This window comes from Ursus americanus, chromosome 29 (genome assembly GCF_024610735.1).
Source record: "Ursus americanus isolate L20-20 chromosome 29, mUrsAme1.1.p, whole genome shotgun sequence".
In the NCBI taxonomy this organism is placed as follows: Eukaryota; Metazoa; Chordata; class Mammalia; order Carnivora; family Ursidae; genus Ursus; species Ursus americanus.
This window is the reverse complement of record NC_142155.1, coordinates 22,208,393-22,231,581: the sequence shown is the minus strand read 5'-3', so window position 1 is coordinate 22,231,581 and position 23,189 is coordinate 22,208,393. Positions and strand designations below refer to the sequence as shown.

The 23,189-nt window shown below is 38.7% G+C and overlaps 1 protein-coding gene across 2 annotated transcripts in view; it reads right to left on the bottom strand.

The window, feature by feature from the left end:
- The window catches only part of HMGCLL1 (3-hydroxy-3-methylglutaryl-CoA lyase like 1), a 189,099-nt gene that overhangs the window by 3,617 nt on the left and 162,293 nt on the right, over positions 1–23,189 (bottom strand). The window contains exon 8 of one of the 2 annotated variants that reach the window (XM_045802732.2): positions 2,553–2,678. The exons of the other annotated variant lie outside the window; for it this stretch is intronic. Within the exon in view, the coding sequence (XP_045658688.1) occupies positions 2,553–2,678 (126 nt within the window). The remainder of the gene's footprint in view (positions 1–2,552; positions 2,679–23,189) is intronic. 2 annotated transcript variants of the gene reach the window in all.

Genomic DNA, 23,189 nt, shown 5'->3' with positions numbered 1-23,189 from the left:
TTGCTATAAAGTTGTTCTTTTGGGTGCCAACATTTGGTTTGAGATTATTTGTCTTGTCCTGGAAATGACTTTAGGTAGACCATGTTAGGCACATTTTAGTTGACATTGTAAATGGAGCGCTACTTAAGTTTTACAAATAATTAGCCACATGTGTCTATCATTTTTAAATTACACCCAGCAAGGGATTATAGAAAGATCTTAGTCACCAGTGTTCTTTGCTTTCCAAGAATTTCATTGATAATAAGTATGCACTGGAATTTGCATTCTACCCAAACATTTCATTTTGGCCTTTCTCTATCATTTTACCTAACAAATATCATTATAAAATAACATTGCATTTATTATTGAATCATTTGTCAGGTGTTTAGATATGTCTTGTATACTAGGATATTCTCAGGGTTTTCGAGAATCTCGTGTAAAATAAAGTTTCTGTCCTCAGGCTGTTTAGCATCAAGCAGGCAATAGGGACCCCTATTGTGTGTGTGTGGGGGGTGTCTTGTATTATAATTAAAGTCACTGATAGAGATATGCCCAGGTGATAATGAGGGCGGAGGTTGGGGCACTCAACTTACTGAGGAAAAGAAAGTAGAGAGGAGTGTGTCAGGAAAGGGAATGAGGAAGGGTAAATTCTGACCTGAGTCTTACTTGGGGAGTATGAGTCACTGAGAAAGGGGACAGAGGAGGCATTTCGGGCAGAACAACAGTACAAAACATCTAAAAAAATGCCATGTCGTATGTTTAGAATGATGGGCAGAGATGACCTAAGAAGGCACGAATAGGCCATATTAGGTGAGAGAACACAACTCTGCTTTTCAGGAAATGAGAATCCACTGATGAGCGCTCAAGCAAAAACAAGGCATATGCATATTTGTATTTTGGATGAAATCCTCTGATGGTAGCATGGGAGATGAATTTAAGGGCTAGTCAGAAGTCTGCACAGCAGTGAGGAGGATGAATACCCAGGAAAGAGCTAAGGAATCGTGCTGACACAGCTATAGCAAGGGTATTAAAGAACCAACAACCAAAATAGCTTATAAGTCAAATTAGTGGCTCTTGGTAAGTGATTGGCATGGGAGCCATAATAACACTGGATTCTGCAGAGAATCTTGGCTTAGCCTGGGTAGCTCGTTGAATTGTAGCTCCTACCCAATGGAACAATTCTCTCCTTAAATTTTGAATTCTTAGGAATGAAGCCATGGCTTATTTGCATTTCAGTCCTCAAGTTCTAGAACATGACCTGACACATAATATGCATCAAAGCATCTGCTATATTTAATTCAGTCATCTAAATCTCCAAGAAAGAATCTCATTTGCCTCCATTTTTGTCATGGCCATACATTTCTGTCAGAAATGAATAAGCTACTGTAAATGAAATAAGTTACTCCTAACCAGGAAAGACAGGCAACAGATTTTGGTGTTTACCCCAAGTGATACCCATCTCCCAGTGAACGTTACTGAGCGTCTCTATGGAATGGGCATAGCTGCAGTAACTCCTCGCTGGCTGCAGGGGAAGCTAGACGCAGAAATAAGATCCTGATATGATCTCAGGGTAGGTTCAGAGGTAGAAGCACACAGGTTGGTGTGGAAGTCTTAACGTAAGGAACCCAACAACATGAGCCTGGGGGTTAGGCAAGGAGATGCTAGAAGACTTTCGGGGATGGTGGAAACTCCCTCTCCAGGTGAAATCGAGTATGGAGAGGACGGCCATCCAAGTATGTTGGAAGCAAGAGCCAGGATAGAGGTGACAAATAAAATGGTGTGGGAATGGGACTAACAGGCAAGTGGTACTGTAGGAGCTTTTATGTAAGTAAAGTGAAGAGAGAGAGAGAGGGAAAATTCCATGCCGTAATCCAGATGATGCTTTTACATCTCAGAAAACATTCTGAACTTCTAATCATTTGTGAACTTTTTTCTTTTATATTTTTGCCTCCCCCATGCCCCCCCCCAAGCCAAAATCTGCCTTACAGACTAATAAGTAATGTTAACGAGCATGTGGCAAGACAAGGTGCTAATTAAGGTGGATGCTATAGAGAATACGACTTTTCAGGAACTTTTTTAAAGAGACAGTGCTGTCCAGTGTCTCACATGCTAAGTAGTATTAAGCTCTCCTCTTTCCTGACCATTCAAATAGTGCCCTGGGCTTTTTTCCAGAAGCTTTAGTTGTCAGCTCAAGAAGAATCAAGATCTCTGTTTCCTCCTAGGAAAACACCCATCCAAAACAAAAGTGCAAAAACAACAATCCTAACGGCAAAGACACAGGCTCTCACTTACTGTGCGTGTAATCAAATCAGATGATAATGAAAAAGTACTTCAGAGGTCAGGAAGCACTATAAAAATGTGAAATGGTAGCATTATTGGTGTTGGAGCTACAGCAATAAGTTACTTTATAAGGCCCCCTAAGGAGTTTTTATTGTATTTTCCCACTGTGCATTTTAGCAAACAGCAAAAGTGTAGTAAAACTTTGACCTCAAAATTGCTTCCCAAATCTGAGACAACTTCCCATTTGTATCTGAAAGGCACACATGAATATTAAAATATGTTAAATGACTTACTGTGTTGAGCCCCAAGCCATTAAGCATATATATCAAATCCTCAGTGGCTACATTCCCAGAAGCACCTTTTGCATAAGGGCAGCCACCTAATCCAGATACTGCAGAGTCCACCACATTAATCCCCATCTGGAAAACAAACCAGAGCACTCAGGGCTTGTCTATTTATGGCACATAAATTGTTGAATTTCTATTTAACCTGTTCCAAAAAGCAGATAAGCAAAATCTAAACCTGTTATCCAAACATACTCACTCACCTGCTGCTAGAACAGTCCCCGGGGGTGCTGATTTCTTTTCTACCTAATCTTGTCTTTTAGGCTAACAAACTCGAATGATCTCAGGAAGTAGAATAATCTTAGATCAAAATTAAAATGGTGTTATTCATTGATAACCGCACGACTGTAGGGGGTAAAGTTTCAAGCAAGATGAATTCACTCCCTGGCTGTATAGATTCTCCAGTTCTCTAGTTCGATCCTAATACTATTATGTAAACATGAAATACTTCTAACACCCCAACTGCAAGTCAAGGTGCCTTAGAAGACAGGTGGTGGTGGTAGGGTCACTGTGTTTGAAATAGGAGTTTTGTGGGCTCAATTCACCCATTCAACTCACTTGATCTTTACTAAGCCGTTATTTTGTGTACCCAACCCTGCTGCTTTGGGAGAAGTGAAGAGCTATTTGGCAGGCAAGTCATCCACCACTAACAATAGCACCCTCTCACATTTACTGAGTCCTCAGTAAGTGCTGGATACTATTCCCAACATCTTATGAGTAGTAACTCATAATCTTCACAAAAACCACAAACCATGAGGTAGATATCCTTCTATCATCCCCAAATCACAAACGAAGAAACTCAAGTACAGCAGGATCACAGAATTTGCCCAAGGTCACCTCTGTCTCCAGAAAATTCACACTGGGATTTATGGTTTCTGGAAACATGCAGATTGTTACAGGTCATGTGTGTGGGGATATCAGAGGTAGAGGATAAGTGTGTGCTGGAGATGTCCCTGAAGACATGATTACAGTGGGGTCTGAAAGGAGCCCTGGAGATCAGAGCATTGGAGAAGACTGGAAAAGAGAGGCAGGCATGTCATACCTCTGGAAAAGGTGACAGTTGGGTAATCAGAAGCTACCAAGAGGTATAATCTGATTATTCAAATCCTGGGCATTGAGGGGGAAAAAAGTAGTATGACCTCTGCTAAATGAGAAGCACCTGAAAGCAGAGATCTTGGGCAGCCAGTTAGGTCAGCCATTTGCATTCACAGGATCAGAACCTTACATTGTGGCTACATCTCCAGAGTCAGTCTCAGGAGATCTGGACTCGGACTTAAGAATCTGAGCTTTTCACAAGATCACAGATGCTGCCCTTGCTGCTAATCTGGGGATCACACTTCCTTTTGTTTTTCTTTTTTGATAAACTTTTTATTTTAGAAGAGCTTCAGATCTTCAGAAAACTGGTGAGGAACAGAGCATTCCCATGTATTACCACCTAGTTTCCCATATTGTTACATTATCTTATGTGATCACAGTAAATCTGTCACAACTGGTGGACAAATATTGGTATGTTATTATTAAAGTCCATACATGATTCTGATTTCCTTATTTTTTTAAAGATTTTATTTATTTATTTGACAGACAGCCAGTGAGAGAGGGAACACAGGCAGGGGGAGTGGGAGAGGAAGAAGCAGGCTCCCAGCGGAGGAGTCTGATGTGGGGCTTGATTCCAGGACTCTGGGATCACGCCCTGAGCCAAAGGCAGATGCTTAACGACTGAGCCACCCAGGCGCCCCTGATTTCCTTATTTTGAACTTAATGTTCTTGTCTGTCCTTCAGTTTGGGTTTGTCCAATAAAAACATTGGCAGACTAGAATTCTGAAATATTTTGAGGAAGACCACAGAGGTGAAATGCCATTCTCAAAACACTGTATTAATCATCGTACACACTGTCAACAGGATTAATGACTGATATGTACCTTGATCACCTGGCTGAGGTAGTGTTTGTCAGGGTTCTGTAGTAAGGAAGCCCCCACTCCCCACTTTCCAGGCTGTACTCTTGGGAGAAAAGTCACTATGTGCAGCTCACACTTTGAGGTACAGAGTATCTACAGAAATCACTTGGAATCCTCCCATTTGGGAGATTTGTATATTCTCCTCTATTTATTCAAACATTGTTTTTTTATCAGTAGGGACTCAAGGCATTTTTCAGTTTGGTTTAGAATCCAATATTACTTTATATATTTTGTGGACCAGGTTGTTTGAGATTCGGTTTTTAGCAGCTCTTTGAGTTGGTTCCTGTGTCTCATTCTCACATCAAAGGGACTGTGCTGTTTGAACCATTCTTCCAGATTTCCTCTTGAGACTTAAGATACTTACACCAAGGTCTACCAGGTTTTTAAAAAAATTGTTTTTGGATGGTAGACCAAAACAGTTAACAGCGGTGATCACTGGATGGTGTGATTATAGGTAATTTATTTTAACTCTGTTTGTCTTTATTTTTCAATTCCTTCACAATGGATGTTAATTATATATAAAGTATTAAAAAAAATAAGGTTTCTGTAAACTCTCACCTGTAGTAGAATAACAGTATGTAAATGAGAATGAACATAAATGAATCCAAGATTCATTTTCTTGATTAACATCATTATTTTGCCACTAAGTGATCTTCCTAGGGTGTGAGACTGCAGGGTTAATCTGCATACAAAATGTTTAAATAAGACATGATCTGAGTGAGAGGTTACCTGGAAAATGGCCTTTCCCACTTTCCTAGAATGAGAAGAGCTGTAGACCTGGGGATTTTCTATCAGCTCCATTCCCAAGTTAATTGAATCAATTGTGTGCACCATGTGGCTTTAAAGCAAATTTGAAGAGTTTATTAAAGTATACATTACATGTGAAGGAGAACATTAAGCTATTAATGCCTTTTAAATTCTCTTTTTAAAAAATCACGGTACTACTTTAAAATCACTTTTTATGCAGTATCTCCTAAATTCTGATCTCTATTAAATGTGCAATTCTATTCCTTAGAAATAAATATTAATAGGTAATGTTACCCATATACTAAGCTATGATTTAATCTTTAAATAAGCTGATTTAGGAGTGCCTGAGTGGCTCAGTCGGTCAGGCATCTGACTGCTGGTTTCATTAGGTCACGATCTCAGGATTGTAGGATCCAGCAGGGAGTAGGGCTCCATGATCAGCAGGGAGTCTTCTTGAGATATTCTCTCTCCCCCTCCCTCTTTGTCCTCCATCCATCCCCCCTCACATGAGCTTGCTTGCAGGTACTTTCTCTCACTCTAAAATAAATAAATCTTTAAAAAATATACAAGCTCCTTTGAAACTTTGCAACTACGAAAATTTGATTTTACTATGTATGTTTTCTTTACATCTACTTCCCTATTCCACTGGAAATGATAGATACTATGCTGTAAACAAGTTCTTGACAAAATGAAAAGCATTTATTCTCTTCATTGATTCTTGATGGTAAATAGAGGGACAACTGTACTTATAGAATGTAGTGACATGTACTATGTTATTTAATATCATGTGTTTGAAGATAATAGATGCGATCTTAGATGATTTTATCATATAAGAGATCGTCTTCATTAAAAGATGATTTGTAGATACCCCTTTCCCATGTCTCCAAACACAAACCACTATTTTCAGGCTTTCACGTTCCCAGGGGTATGGGTGTGTGTGCACGTATGTGTGTGTTTCCGGGGTGTGTGTGTGTGTGCGCACGCGCACACATGCGTTCACACTCAAGCACAAGCAGGTTTTTCGCACCACAGGTTGAAAAACAAAGCATTTGTTTGTTTTGAAGGAAAGTACATCTTTAGATGAGAAACCACAAGGTGGCAATGTAGCTTCAAAATCCACCAAGTTAAAGTCCGGCATTTACAACCCCACTGTGTTCCAGCCTCCCAAAATGACAAACATGTAAATAAATCACTTTATATTATACAAATAACTGTTTTCTTTTCAAATGACAAAACTTTTACTAATGGTACAGAACACGAACTGTGGTTCAGTATATTTCTTTTTAGTCTTCCTTTGACTTGAACATGTTTATGAAGTACACTCTTTGTGCCAGGGACTTGGAATCCATACAAAATCCTGTAGTTCATAGGGTTTAGCATTAGAAATTAAAATTATGTATTTTGTCACCGAGCAGTAGCATACTATTATCAAACTAGAAACCATTTTCTTCAGAGCTAAGGGAACTAGTAATCCTCCTTAAACTAAAACCCAGAACTCAAAGGGTTGAGTTGTCCTTGGCTCCCACCTTCCTCCAAGTTCATGATTAAAGCAATTAATCCAGTGATCAGGAAATGATAAACTTGTTGAGTTTAGTTACACGTGTTCTGTCTGCCTGAGCTCTCCACTTATGTATAAGCTTGGACTTAGGGGCTGAGAAAGATGAATAAAATATTAGTAGCTGCTTTTTCTGGAAAATGGTAAATTGTAGATAAACCATGAGCACATCATTCTGTGCTAAAATCTTAGGTGAGCTCTGTGGAGTATTAATCTTGCATAGTGCTTAGATGCCCTGACCATGCTGATATGCTAACGAAAAGTACATCTTGACTTTTTCTTACTGCTGTAAGAATTTATTTCCCAAACAAAATGAGAAATCCTTAAGAGGAGTCCAATCATTTTACAAACTTACAATGTCCTGTATTTTCATGATTTCAAAATACTTAATGAAATCTCAAATTTTAGGTATTGAGGATACTAAAATCTTAAGGAACATATAAAATTTTGGTAAGTTTTGAAATGACGTCAACTTTCTTTACCCTCTAAGTTCAACTTTTTAAAAAAATCTGTAATGTTAGATTTAATTTAATGTAATTTTATTTTTTTTATTTTAATGTTTATTTATTATATTATGTTAGTCACCATACAGTACATCCCTGGTTTCTGATGTAAAGTTCGATGATTCATTAGTTGCGTATAACACCCAGTGCACTATGCAATACGTGCCCTCTTTACTACCCATCACCAGTCTATCCTATTCCCCCATCCCCCTCCCCTCTGAAGCCCTCAGTTTGTTTCTCATAGTCCATAGTCTCTCATGCTTCATTCCCCCTTCTGATTACTCCCCCTTTCTTTATCCCTTTCTTCCCCTACCGATCTTCCTAGTTCTTATGTTCCATAGATGAGAGAAATCTATGATAATTGTCTTTCTCTGCTTGACTTATTTCACTTTAGATTTAATTTTAAATGAGATATTCCAAATTAAATCTAACATTACAGATTTTTTAAAATGAGATATTTCAACAAAAACCATAAGATACCTGGGAATAAGCCTAACCAAAGAGGTAAAGGATCTATACTCTAGAAACTACAGAACATTTATGAAAGAATGAAGACACAAAAAGTGGAAAAACATTCCATGCACATGGATTGGAAACAATAAACATTGTTAAAATATCTATCCAGCCCAGAGCAATTCACACTTTCAATGCCATCCCTATTAAAATACCACTGGCATTTTTCAAGGAGCTGGAACAAAAAATCCTAAAATTTGTATGGAACCAGAAAAGATGCTGAATTACCAAAGGAATGATGAAAAAGAAAAGCAAAGCTGGGGGCATCACGTTACCTGACTTCAAGCTATATTACAAAGCTGTGATCACCAAGACAGCATGGTATTGGCACAAAAACAGACACATAGACCAATGGAACAGAACCCAGAAACTCCAGAAAGGACCCTCAACTCTTTGAACAACTAATCTTTGACAAATCAGGAAGAAAAATCCAATGGAAAAAATACAGTCTCTTCAACAGTGGTACTGGGAAAATTGGACAGCTACATATTACACCATACACAAAGATAAACTCTAAATGGATGAAAGACCTCGATGTGAGACAGGAATCCATCAAACTCCTAGAGGAGAACATAGGCAGTAACCTCTTCAACATCAGCCACAGCAACTTCTTTTAAGACACGTCTCCAAATGCAAGGGGAACAAAAGCAAAAATGAACTTGTGGGACTTCGTCAAGATAAAAAGCTTCTGCACAGCAAAGGAAACAGTCAACAAAACTAAGAGGCAACCCATGGAATAGGAAAAAATATTTGCAAATGACATTACAGATAAAGGGCAGATACCCAAGATCTATAAAGAACTTCTCAAACTCAACATTCAAAAAACAAATAACCCAGTCAAAAAATGGGCAGAAGATATAAACAGACACTTCCCCAAAGACATACAAATAGCTAACAGACACATGAAAAAATGCTCAACATCACTAGCCATCAGGGAAATACAAATCAAAACCATAATGAGATATCACTTTACACCATCTAGAATGTCAAAAATTAACAAAACAAGAAACAACAAATGTTGGAGAGGATGTGGAGAAAGGGGAACCCTCTTACACTGTTGGTGGGAATGTGAGCTGGTACGATCACTCTGGAAACAGTATGGAGGTTCCTCAAGATGTTAAAAATAGAGCTACTCTACGATCCAGCAATTGCACTACTAGGTATTTACCCCAAAGGTACAGATTTAGTGAAAAGAAGGGCCACATGCACCCCAATGTTCATAGCAGCAATGTCCACAATAGCCAATCTGTGGAAGGAGCTGAGATGCCCTTCAACAGATGACTGGATAAAGAAGATGTGGTCCATATATACAATGGAATATTACTCAGCCATCAGAAAGGACGAATACCTACCATTTGCATCGATATGGATGGAACGGGAGGGGATTATGCTATGTGAAGTAAGTCAAGCAGAGAAAGACAATTATCATATGGTTTCATTCATATGTGGAACATAAGCAATAGCACGGAAGACCATAGGGGAAGGGAGGAAAATCTGAAGGGGGAGAAATCAGAGAGGGAGATGAACTATGAGAGACTATGGACCCTAGGAAGCAAACTGAGGGTTTTCAGAGGGGGTGGAGAAAGGGGGTAACAGGGTGATGGGTATTAAGGAGAGCATGTGTTGTGATGAGCACTGGGTGTTAAATGTAAGTAATGAATCACTGAACACTACATCAAAAACTAATGATGTACTATAGAGTGGCTAACTGAACATTAAAAAGTAATAAAATTAAAGACATATTGTAAAAATTTTAAAAATATTTCTGATGGTGTAAGTTACTCAATTTTGGATATAAGTTACTCAGGGGAAAAGGCAAATGTTCATGTTAATAGATATTAAAAATGTACTCATTTTTCTAATAGTTGTCTCCTCAGCCATTCCTAAACTAGTATGCCCTCCAACAGAGGATTGCAATTAACCAAGCATAAAGTGCTACTTGTCTTCCAGTGATCAGGCCACATAAAACTAATGGAGCAAGGTGCTCTTGCCAGTAAGCCCAGATCTTGCTTTGAGCTACTTCTCAACCAGCACTCTAAACAGTTACCATATATTGAGTTATGATACCACCTGAGAAATAACACTATTTGCATTCATGTGTACTGGAAACGTAACGTATCATGTAAATCACAGATAATGAACAGTTAGCACACATGAATTAAGCCCTGTATTTTAATTAAGTGAAGTATCTCTCAAAATTGGTATGTAAATGCTGATAAGCATATATAGTGCTATTGGGGGATTGACTATGCTAATGGTGATTTGTTACTAACACTTTGATGTAACCTCCCTTAGTACACGAGATACATTATACTCTTACCTTCATTTAGTATATTTCAAATGGAGATAGAAATGGGACTGTGTACATAGAAGGGGGAGGAAAGGAAATGGATAAACAGATAACAAGGGAATTCTCAATTTCAGAGAAAATAATAAATGGTAGTGAACAATTATAGAATGCTAATTTTGTCACAGATTCTGTGCCTTATGCCTTAAATATGGTAAAGCCACACAAAGTTAGGGTGAAATGTGTAGTAACCCATGCCCATTTTACTGACAAGGAGACTGAGGCTCTATGAAGATAAGCACTATTTCCTGCTTCAGTGTAAGACAGGAAAAATGCAAATAGCTGTGCACTACTGTCCAATGTCAATTGTTAACGTTTCATAACACTGTCTGCCAGGCAAGCAACTAAACACTTTCCATGCATTGTTTCATTTAATCCACATAATAACACCAGGAGGCAAATTATGAATTAGGAAGAGAACACTGACAAATCAAAAGACTTCCTTTTCTTAAGATACTTTTTTCAACTTTCTGAAAAGTCTCTATACAACATAGCAAGAGGCTTTTGAGAAAGTAAATGATCATTATCTGAAGGATTTTTTCCTAGGAAGCTAGCCCAAGAAAATAGTCAGATATGTTCATTATAGATTCATGTTCAAGGATAGATATTCTTTGTAGCATAGTTTGTAATAGGAAAAAGGCCATAAGTTAAATGTCCAATAATAGGGAAATAATTAACAAATTGTATAAGATAGACGATTATGAAACCATTAAATATTTTCAATGAATATGTAATGGTGTAGAAAAATGATAAGAAACTGGAAGATTGGGGCGCTTGGGTGGCTCAGCAGGTTAAGTGTCTGCCTTCACTCAGGTCATGATCCCAGGGTCCTGGGATGGAGCCCTGCATTCTCTCACTCTCCCTCTGTGCTTTCCTTTTGTCTCTCTCTCTCTCTCTCAAATAAATAAAATCTTTAAAAAAAAAAAAAAAAAAGAAAAGGCAAAAGAAAAGAAACTGGAAGATAGGAGAGGATACCAACCATGCTTGGCATTATTCATTTGTGTTTCTAAGAATTTTTTTTATTCTCCCTAATATATACATACCACACATGTAATGTGTACTCTTGTTTCATCGTCATCCCCTTCTTCTGCCAGAACAATACCCCAAAACCGTACTGGCCTTCTTCAGGGTCTATTTTCTCATTTCTTGGTTTCAGTCCGAATTCTACAGGAATCATCTACTTCCGCCTGTTCTTGAGTAGCTATGGCTCCTATACTGTACTTCATCAGTTACCATCTATTCCCTCTAACCTATTGGCACAAAATAATTAAGCCAGTCCCCCCTCAAACTTGAATGAGCATGAGATTCCACTTACAGTGTCTGACTAGAGGGTATTACACTAAGTGAAATAAATGGGACAGAGAGAGACAAAAACCATATGATTTCACTTATATATGAAACCTAAAAGAAACCCCAAACAAAAGAACAAGCATTTATGATGTCTGAGGTGGCTCCTGAGCTTCTGCATTTCTAACACCTCCCAAATTATGCAGAAGCTGCTACTCCCCAGAGCATACCTGAGTGGAAAGAAACTCTGGTTCTTCTAGAAAAGAACTGGTTCCCAGGTGTCGGTATGGACCTGGTCCAGTCACCACAGTGGTGACATCTTGCCTTTCACAGTGTTGCTAAAAATGGGACCACCTGCGTATCAGAATTACCTAAAATCCTAGTTAAAAAGGCAGATTTCTGTTGTCTGCCTCCAAAACTGAACACTTTTTTTTCTAGTAAAGTCAAAGTATTTGCATTGTTTCATACTCCAAGATGACTTTTATTCATAGTAAAGTTTGAAAATGACCTTCTGATTTACCTGTTTATCGGTGGCAGATAGTGCTGGCTCTTCAGCAAAAATTTGTTTCTGCTCCTTCTGGGATTCAGAGGTGACATAACCAATTGCCCTTTAATTTAGGTGTGGTTATGTGACTGCAGGTTAGCCAATGAGGGGCAAGCAAAGTGACGCAGGCCATTTCTAGAATATTTTCAGAAATTCTGTCAATAGTCAAATGCAGATGACAATGAGGCCTTAGGGAATGGTGAGCCAAAAAATGGGAGGAGCCTGGGTCCATGAATTACCACGTGGAGGAGAGATACCCACCAATAAAAACATGTTCAGTGAGGAACAAACATCCATGTGTTTGAGCCGTTATTCATTTTGGATTATGCAGTTATATCAGCCAATTAGAACTAATATACCAACTGATGGTAGATTAAAATCTACCATTTTCCAGCTATTTTCTATTGCATCTGTCTTGTTTTTCCTCTTTCCTGTTTTTTAGTATTTTTTTTAATGATTCCATTTTCTCTTTTATTGACTTAATATGTCTACCTCTTTAAATTGTTTAGTAGTTACCCTATGGTTTACAGTATAAACTTTAATAAGTCTACCTTCAACTATCCATGCCACATGTAGGGGAAGAAAGACCTTACAGAAGTATATTCTCAATTCCACCCAACCACCCTGTGTGCTGTAGTTTCCCTACCTTTACTTTTAGATACCCATAATACATTTACATACTCATGAAATGTTGCTCTTCTTTTTGCTTTAGGGAATTACCTTTTAGAACAATTAAAATTTAAAAAATTATCTTGATGTACTCCACTTTTTCTCTGAAGAAACTTGACAGGAATAAGAATACCAGAGATTCAAATCCTAGTATTTAGTTGACACTCATCTTTTGGAGGTAGAAGAAGGAAGATGAGTTAGTGAAAGAGACAAGGAGTTCAGGAGGAAGTCCAATGTCACAAGCCAGAGTAGGAAGTTTCTCTAAATACTTTTTTTTTTTTTTTTGAGGGAGAGTGCGGGGAGGGAGAGAGGGAAAGGGAGAAATCGCTCAGTGTGGAGTCTGACGTGGGGCTAGATCTTATGACCCTGAAATCATGACCTGAGCCAAGATCAAGAGTCAGACACTTAACTGACTGAGCCATCCAGGTGACCCAAAGTTTTTCTAAATACTTATACCACAGTGATGAATACTTCACCTACTTAAGGAAAGTAAGGGCTGAGAAAAATCTGTATTTATGAATTTGACAAATTTTGAGATGGATGGTTTCAGCAGAGACTGGACAGGGAGAGCTGGCAATTGAAAAACAAATGGAGGACATACAGCCTAGTGCATAAAAAAATCAGTTTAGGGAGACTTGTATTTGAACCTGTTCTGCCACTTGTTAACTGTGTGATGTTGACGTTACTTCTCTGTCCCGACTGTAAGATGAATATAATAGTACTGAATCATGGGCTTGTTGAGGACTTAGTGGGATCTTCCATGGGAAGTGCTTATCCCATAGGCTGGCACATAACACTCAGCAAATGTTGGCTTTAACAAGTATATGTCAAGGGTATAGAGACCGAAGACATGTGGTGATAAAGAAGAAAATCAGGGCATAATTGGGGGTATATGAATGGAGAGATATGGAGTATTTGAGACCTGTAACTTGGAAGCCTTCAGGGACACAGGTAAGTAAATGGAAGTAAAGAATGATACCACACAGAGGAAAAAAAACCTTAGACAGTGTGGATGAGTTTGGGATTAGGGCAGAAACAGGGAACTGAGCTAGAAAATAGTAGAGAAAACTATCCTTTGAAGTAGGATGGGAGGAGAGGATGGACAGAGGTACAGAGAAATGTTAAAGGAACACAGACCCTGAAGTCTTCAGGGAAATAAATGATCAATACTCTCAGAAACACAGTAATTGAGTTAATCTGAGAGTTCAGAAACAAGTTATGTCATTCTAGCTCCCACTAGCTGCTCTGGGACCAGCCCTACCCTCTACTAACCACACTCTTGAAGGAAAGGGGACGGATCAATAAATAACACCATATAAACAATTTAAAAAATCATACATATACACATGGAAATGACTTTTTAATAAGAATATATAAATCCCAGATTTTTACAGCTAGATAATTTAGTCAATTTTCTTTATGATTGATTAACTGATTTAAAGGGAACTAAGCCCCAGAGATCCTAGTGGGGCTACCAAAAGTCACAAAGGTCATTATTCTAGATATGGATTTAGAACTTAGACCTTCATGTTTTAGGAATTTCACTAGTAGGAGGTAAATAACTTCCAGTTCCAAATTAATGTTAGTGGGAGGCCTTTGTAATAGTGCAAATATGCAACTAAATATTAAGTAAAAAAAAAAAAAAGTTACTGAGAGCACAGTGATGCCTGATGAGAATTAGGTGTTACAGTGTTATCAATACTCAAACCAAGGAGGGCTTGGGATAGTGGGAGGACCAAATTTGGTAGGAGGAGGGGAGTCAAAATAGCAGGTAATATATACAAACAATATGAGGGCCAGGGCATTCCTCTATCTCACTCCATTATAGGCTCAGCATGTGGCACAGCACTCAGAACATGAGTTATTATGCAAATATTTCTGAAAGAATTGAACAAATAATGTACTTAAAAGAACAATGAATGCAATATCAAGACCTGAGGGCAAGAATAACTACACATGGTAATAAATGAACTTGATACAATTCAATTGGAAACACAGAACTGCATAAGGAGGATAATAAGTGAAACAGTTCAGTGGATCTCTACTTTGTTTGCTCCCTAAACCTTCTTCTCTTTGTATTTCCTTCTCATAAAGATGGGTTCCTGGAACCCATTTGTTCAGTGACTCCTTATTAATCCTCAATGCGGTTGATGGACCTAACTTGGGTCAGTCACAGTCTTCTCCCCCAGAATTTAGAACAGAAACAAAGATAGAATCTACCTTTCTAAAAGGTGAGATGTATAGCATATGAGGTATGGACAAGCAACTTTTTCCATGAGCAATGGGACATAGAGAAATTGAGTCTGAAGTAAGAAGGAAAAGGAAGCATCGTTGAATTAGAAATGTCACCTGAATTCCAGACAGCTTCTCAATCTTTCTGAGGTCCAGCTTCATTTCCTCCCTTTGTTTTGAAATAGTGTTAGAGCTATGCCAAGTGCCTTAAATCACACAATAATCCTAGGAAGTAGGTACTATTATCATTCTCATTTTATAAATGAGAAAACTGAGCCACAGAACATTTAATATGATCATGCATCGTGCTACATATTTGGTAAGTGAAGTAAGCGGAGATGTAGGATCAGGTGGAAAAGCCTCCAAATCTCTGCTCTTGACCTGTGTGTATACTTCTCTAAGAGGTTTCCATGGGGCATCCCTTTATCCTCATAACAAAGTCTCCTTTTTGCTTAAGGTAGCTTGAGTTGCCTACTGTTACTTGGAAACAAAGAGTAGTAACTAACACATCATTAAGTTAATGACCTGGCAGGGAAGATATTCCTAAGTACAGAGAATGATAATGCAAAGTAGAGTGTGGTAGCTATTACGAGAATTACAAACAGAGCTCTTCAGAAACGCCAGTGAGACAGTTTCTATATTTTGTAGTGGAGCAAGGAAGGAGGGGCAGGGTGAAAAGGTCGATGAATAGTTTGGCTCTGCTTTGGGCCTTGAAGGATGTTGACAAGTGGGGGATGGAGAGGGAAAAGATACTCTACAGAGAGGAAACAGCTTGGGAAAAGGCACAGATGATGAACAGGCCAAGGATGTACTGAGAATATTTTAATGAGACTGTACTATAGGGGCTGTTGAGGTGTGGAAGGAATATAGCTCCAGATCATGATAGGCCCTGAATGCCTTTCTCTGGGGGATGAGCTTTATTCCCTAAGAAATAAAGAGCTACTTAAGGTTCATGAATAATCATGACATCATCAGCATTTGTTTTACTTAAATTTTGTTATCAGGGGAGCAATAATTGAGATGGATAGAAGGTTGAGAAATATGTAAGTAGAAGTACTTGTTAGAAAATTAGTGTAATGCATGAAGTCACTGGTGATGAGTATTTAAAATGAGGCATAAGGGGGAAAGATTTTTGCTAAGGAAGAAATTTGACATTTGTGAGGTAAAATAGTGTCTAAATGAATGAATAATAATGGAAGAAAGAGGTGTCATTGATAAAAGCAGTAATTTCTAGCTTAATAACTAAGATGATCCATTAACTGGAATGGGATATAGAATCAATTCTAGTGAAAGGTAGAAGTTGGTTTCTTGGAAATCATTACAGATATAAAAAGCTGGATATTTAACATGTCGTTTCTTAAATGACATCCCTGCTTGTTCAAAACTAGCTTTAATTATTTTTTTCTTAATCTTACATTGCATACCTATTTCTTCTTGCTCATTTACATCTGGGGTGATCCATGGCTTTGGTAATGTTCAAATTCATGATTAAGCATTATTATAACCCAAAGAACTGGCCTCCACTGGGCAGTGAAATAATTTAAAAAGATACAATGATGTGCTTCCTGGATTCCTGAGTTGAAGGCTCTTCCTCTCTGCTGAGTACCAGGGATGTGGTTGGAGGAATGGGTGATAGAAATTCCAGATAGGTTTAGGGGAGCCCTAGAATACAGGGGACTGGTCCTGCTTCCAAATGTGTATGCTGGAGGGAGTACAAGACTCAAAAGTTCCCATCCAGTCGGCTGATATGCCAGGGCAGCAAAGGTGAAGTGAGGAGCCTGGCAAGTGGGACCCAGTGCAGCCTCAAAGGCAATAGGGACTCAAACCTGGCACGGAAAGCATACAACAGTTTTGCATTTCCTTCACTAGAGTGGAGAGAGCCCAGGTGGGCATGAGGGGACTAGGATCATGACCAGGAAGGAGCAGAGTATGGGCCAATATCCATACATCATGGTTAGGGTACTATCACCAAGGTGAAGGCTGAACAGGCTGGAGAGAAGCATCAAGGAAGAGAAGGGAGGATAAGAATGCAATCAGACCAGGTAACCCCTGGCTAATGGTGGATGGATACTCAAACTCCCTTCAAACTTGGCAAGAGCATAAGAACAAGAGACAAAGAGGGGCAGGGGAAACTTGAGACATTGAGTTTTAAATGGAAATGACTAAGCTGAATAACATATGCATTCAGCCATTAATTAGGAGATATTTGGGGCATTTAAACTGAGGGTTCATTAAGCTGAACATTGTCATTTACACAGAAAGTTTAAAGGATTTCACAATATTACATCACTATATGAATATTAGCACTCAATCCTTATTGTTCATTTCAAATAGTTCAAGTTCAGTTTGATTTTTTCTTTCCTTTCTCCCTTTCCTTCCTCCTTTCTTTTCTCTATCTTTCTTTCTTTTTTGTTTTGTTTTGTTTTTTTTTTGTTTTTTAAGAGAGGTCGGGGAGAGGGGGAGAGAGAGAGAGAATCTTAAACACTGGGTGTGGAGCCCAACACAGGGCTTGATCTCACAACCCTGAGATCATGACCTAAGCCGAAATCAAGAGTTGGATGCTTAACCAACTGAGCCATTGCATTGCCTCCAATCTGATTTATAAATGACTTACCAGAAACCTTGCTTACTCTAAAGACACAATCAGTCAGAATATCTCACAAGATATTTATGGTAATAATGGTGTTAATTTTTCTAAGCAGTGAGTATAACTTGAAAAGAGAGAAAGCTGAGTATACATGAAATCAAAATAGATTTTCCTCCAGTTGAAGCCAGTTAACTCAAAGAAGGTAGGAAAATGAAAGTAAGTATAATTACACTTAAATGTACAGGAGGTGAAGCAGGTTTGGAGCAAACCAACATATCTGGAAAATATGATATAATCAGTGGTTGAGGCAATTGTGGGTATTTATCTTGGATAAGACTCAGAGGTGATAATAGTTGTAGTTACAGAGTTCAAGGTCATTATGTGGTCAAGAAAGTAGACATATTCTGTATGATTCCAGAGGAAAATTGACAGAGGCAGATTTTGCTTGATTATGAGAGATAACTCTGTAGCCATTCAATGCTGCCTAAACTTAAGTGGCTAGCACTCAAAAGAATGATATCTCTGCCACTGAAACTATTAAAAAACAATCTAAAGGTTGTACAAAGAATCCCTTCTACAGTGAGTGAAGCTATTGGCTTTAGCCCCTAGGAATTTTATCCAATCCTAAGTCTGCCTATAAATGCGTGTTTCACTTAGCTTGCTCAGTAACATCTAATTTTGTCATAAAGTTATAAGCATAGACAACATTAAAATACTAAGTGCTCCTGCTATTGTGACTTGAGGTAACACATTCCTATGGTAGGTCCATTCCTTGGCGTCTGAACACAACAGGTAAATTCTAAGCAAAGACTTCTTGGGAAGACCACATCTCCTAGATGGCAAACAACTGTGGAGTCCAGTGCTAATAGCCAAGAAAAAGACCTATAAAACATAGTTTAAGGAAAACTTGAAGATTCTCCTGAAGGGTGTCAAACCCACACATATTTGGTATTTGCGGCAAGGGTGCCAAATACCACTAGAATTACAAAAGCTTCCATATGACTTGTAACATATTTTTTAGGATTTGTTTTAACTTTAATACGTCCAAGCACCAAAAATTCAATGCCACCCTTAGTTAAAAGTGAGAATAGAGAAACAGATAGGAATTTTTAGATCTGAGTCCAAGTACTATTCCCTCACTTGGCTAGATAACATTCAGAGAGAAAGAAATCACCTGTGAAATATGTAGGAGAATACAATATTAACCATGGAAAAAACAGATTGATACGGCCAAATATCCGGTTTGGGCAAGAATAAGACTCCTCAACTTTCACAACAACAAGCAAGCTGCCACCTGCATCTGACTGCCAACGTGCATAGCCCTGTGATGGCCAAGAGCCTTGCTTGCTCTGAGAGGTCATTCCTATCTGTCCCTTTCTTTTTTTTTTTTTTTAAAGATTTTATTTATTTATTTGACAGAGATAGAAACAGCCAGCGAGAGAGGGAACACAAGCAGGGGGAGTGGGAGAGGAAGAAGCAGGCTCATAGCAGAGGAGCCCGATGCGGGGCTCGATCCCATAACGCCAGGATCACGCCCTGAGCGGAAGGCAGACGCTTAACCGCTGTGCCACCCAGGCGCCCCTGTCCCTTTTCTGTTCCTTAACACAGGGGGCTGCCTGTGCAGCCTGCATTCCCCCAATTTCCACATGAGCTAGATTTCAATTGGCTCAGCCAACAGAAGTATCTGTTGGAGGGAGAAACCAGAATATCCCGCCCCCCCCCCCTTTCTGTTTCAGGTGATATTTCTTAGCAGAGCCTGTTTCCTCAGTGGCTCTAAATGTTGATCATGGACAGGCCCACCACAGTTCCAACTTCCTCTTGGTGACTCTGGATGGTGCGTTCCTGTAACAATGTCTACTTTCTTTGTCCAGCCAAGGGGCCTCACTGATGTTGCAGTGGTGGTTTCTTCTGCTCATTTCAGGAATGCCTCCTTAAAATGAGATCACCGAGGGGCAAGCTATAAGGAGATACTCACTCTCAGGCCAGAGCAAGTACAGTAGTACCAGAGAATGAGTGCTCCCTCGATGGTGTGCCCTAGGCACCTGCTTACCCTGCCCTAACCCAGACCCTGTTCATTTCTGGGTTGCTTTGCTGCCTAATGTTTAGTTTTATGGTTCTCCTGTCACCTGTGCACAATTTCCTGTATTCAGTTGCTTGCATGGCTCCTGTTTTCCGTCTGAACCCTGAAAGATCCAAGCACCCCTTTCATGGAGTTCAGTCTGAATTTGTTCCTATCTAGGTCCCACCAAAGGCAAATTGAGAAAATATTAAAGGAAGACCTTTTTAGGCGTATACAGTCCTTCCTTTTCTAAGTACTTGAATTCTAGCCTTAAATCAGTCTGGTTTATCAGAAAGACATGTACCAGGATCTCATCAGCTCAGATTCCTGCCCAGATAGCTTTCCCGAATCCCATTTTAAGGTTATTTTCTTGCACGTATTGATAGTCATTATAAAACACTAAAAAATAAGTTGTGATACAGGATTTTTTTCACCCACATGGATATTAAAACCTCCTGCTGGAGATATCATTTATTAATTTTACTATATTGTGTCCTGTGGATGATTAGGTTGAACTAAGGGGGGGGGGAAGAGGGGAAATCTATTGGTTCACTTAAGTGAATTGTGAAAAGAGTCTGGAGCTAATCTCAGGAAGGATGGGAAACTTTTTCTTTCTGTCTCTTCCCCTCTCTTCCCTCCCTCTCTCATCACCCTCCCATCTTCCCCTCTCTCCTTCCCTCTGTCTTCACCCCCCATGCCCCATCATTTCTTTTCTGTGTTGACTTTATTTTTTCATGTCTGCTATGTCAAAGGTCACAGGATTTTATATAAGAAAAGTGAGTACTTTTTCATGAGCTCCAGCCAGGAAACTATTGGGAAAGGGATCTCTATTGAGCCACCTTGAGTCACATGTCCCTCTCCGGACCGGATATTGAAGCCAAAGATTTCTCGTACTAGGGCCATGAGTCCACCATCTCATACACTTAAGAGGGGTGTTGTGTGTATGGTGTATGTGTGTGTGGAGGGAAAGCGCTGCAATTTCTATGCCCCCATAAGAAGTACATGGTTGGACTTGTGGGGAACAGTTTCTTAGAAAAAGGAAGGTGTTATTTTCACAGATCAAACAAGGTCTGTTCACCAAATTCCTTTGATAGAAACCACTCAATATAGCCCATTTAAATTTCGGTACTATAAAAAGATAAGTGCTTAGCACTCATGTAACTCTTCATGTCTTTGTTTTTAGAAAAGTTAAAATATCATGTAATGCTTGGTAGGAGCAACTATTCACCCCACCAGTGCATAGACATTTGTTGAGTTCTGCATTCTTCTGGGTGCCAGGTATACAGTCGTGGAAAATAACATGCACAGAATTTGTGCTCTTACGGAGCCAACTTTCTGGTGGAGGAGAAAAACACTTAATATGGTTAAACGACAAGGTAAGAATAATGCAGGAAACAAGTGACAGGGACGAGATGCCAATTGACACCATTCTTCCAAGGAGCATTGCTTGACGAAGAAGTATTTGAGCTGAGACCCAGATGAAGTAGGAAACTGAACTTAAGTACTTATGTGAAATAATCTCGTCTAAGGCAAAATTAACAAAGTCAGGACAGATGCCTTGAAAAGGAATGATGCTTGGTATGTTGAGAGCAATGAAGAGACCACAGTGACTGCAGTGGCAGGAACCAGGGAGACTATGTTAGACAATAACATCAGATGTGTGGCAGGGCCAGATCTGTGGACAAGTATATTTTAATAAGGTCAGTATCATTAGTGTGGCAAACAGGAGTCTCAATCAGCATTTTTCAATGGTAGGAAGAGAATGGAAAATATCTTGGGGCATTGTACTTTTTTCCGTATCACGAAACACTTTGCTGTTTGATAGGCCACAGAGTTTTGGGTCAGGAAACCACAGTAGACTAGGGAGGATGTTACAGGCCAAAGCTCATGAAGCTATTAACAAATTAACTGAAGTCATGTTTATGCATTCCTGTCAAATATAACATGTTTACTTGAACAGAAGTCTTCTGTAATTGACTACAGGAGATTTAGTTTCTTACTAGACAATATAATATGAATTTCATAAATGACTATTAGTTGAACAAGTTCTGATTTCACAGGGAGACCTCGTCTTTTGTCAAAATTACTATGAAATGATAGCTCTCATGAACATATTCAGCTTTATGTAAGCTAAAGAATCAATCAACATTTACCAAGTATACACTTAGAAAAGTCTTAGCATACCAGTATATTTAAGATATAGTCCTTGATAGAAAAAACTTATAATCTACTGGAAAAGCTATGATGTCTATGTGAATACATAGAAGGAAGACTGTAAGAAATACAAACTCAGGTCAATTAGGAAAACATTATAAGAGTTCAAGAGGAAGGAAGTTATTTCAGGCCAGGTTAATCAGGGCAGGTTGCATGGAGGAAATGACATCTGAATCTGGCCTTGAAAAGAAGATGCTTTTACAGAGTATGGCACATGGAAGGGGTCCTTTAAAAAGAACTAAAAACACCACCAATGACTGAACTTGTTAGTAACAGTTTCCTGCTTATTGACATTTAACATTAGCTCCATTCCTCCCCTATGTAGCAGAATTTTGTAGAAGTATCTAAAATATTATTAATTTACTATTTATTAAAACATTAAGTGGTTTCTATGTACAACTCACTATGGGGATAGAAAGGTTAGACGCAATATTATAAATCTAGATGCTTAGTAGAATGGGTTTTTAAAGATAGGATTATATGTACACACACATAAATACTTTTTAACTTTCAAATGCTACATTACTGAATATGTTTAAGATAGCTCTAAGTACAGAAGGAGATATGCATATAATTTGTTGATATTGGTGGGTACATGTGTATATATATATTTCAGTCATCTCACATAATTCATGTTTAATTTAGAACTCTCAGAATCTTCTTTACAGCTAGTGTCCACAAGACATCTGTAAGTACTATTGCATTTCTTAATAGAATTACGTCTGTTCTTGCTCAGTATTTCAGGCCAATGCCTAATCTTGTATCAATTACTCACATCATCTCACGTGTCCAGAAGGAATTTATATCAAAGTTTGTAAGCCATGTAACAAATGCACGCATGCTTCTCTAAAGTAGAGCTGCATTGGAAATTTTACAGAGGTGGAACTCTTCCAGGCATCATGTCTCACTAAGGATAAGAGAAATCCAAAACTTTATACAAAATGCAATACAGCACTATATAGTTATCTACGCAAAATGTGCTAGTTACTTATTGTAATATTTGTAAAACCAAACATATTACTGTCAAGTTGGTATCTAACTCAAACGTGAATGATTTATGTACACAGATAACTCATTTTCACTTTACCAGAGACAAATGACAATTGAGAGTCAGAGAAGGCACTCAAGTTTAATTTTACCCAAGTTTTTGTCCCTTTCACAAACCACATATTTATAAACATCATTTCACACCAGACAAAGTTTGGGGGAACAAAACAGACGTGGCCTTTGGTTTTGCTTCTAGTTCTTCAGTAACTGGTATCTGACTTGGGAAGGGTTACGTTACTTCTTTGGGTCTTATTTCCCATATTTGAAAAGTGAGTTGTGGAAATAGTCCCCTTTGAAGTCTTACTGGTAGAATTCAGACAAATATTC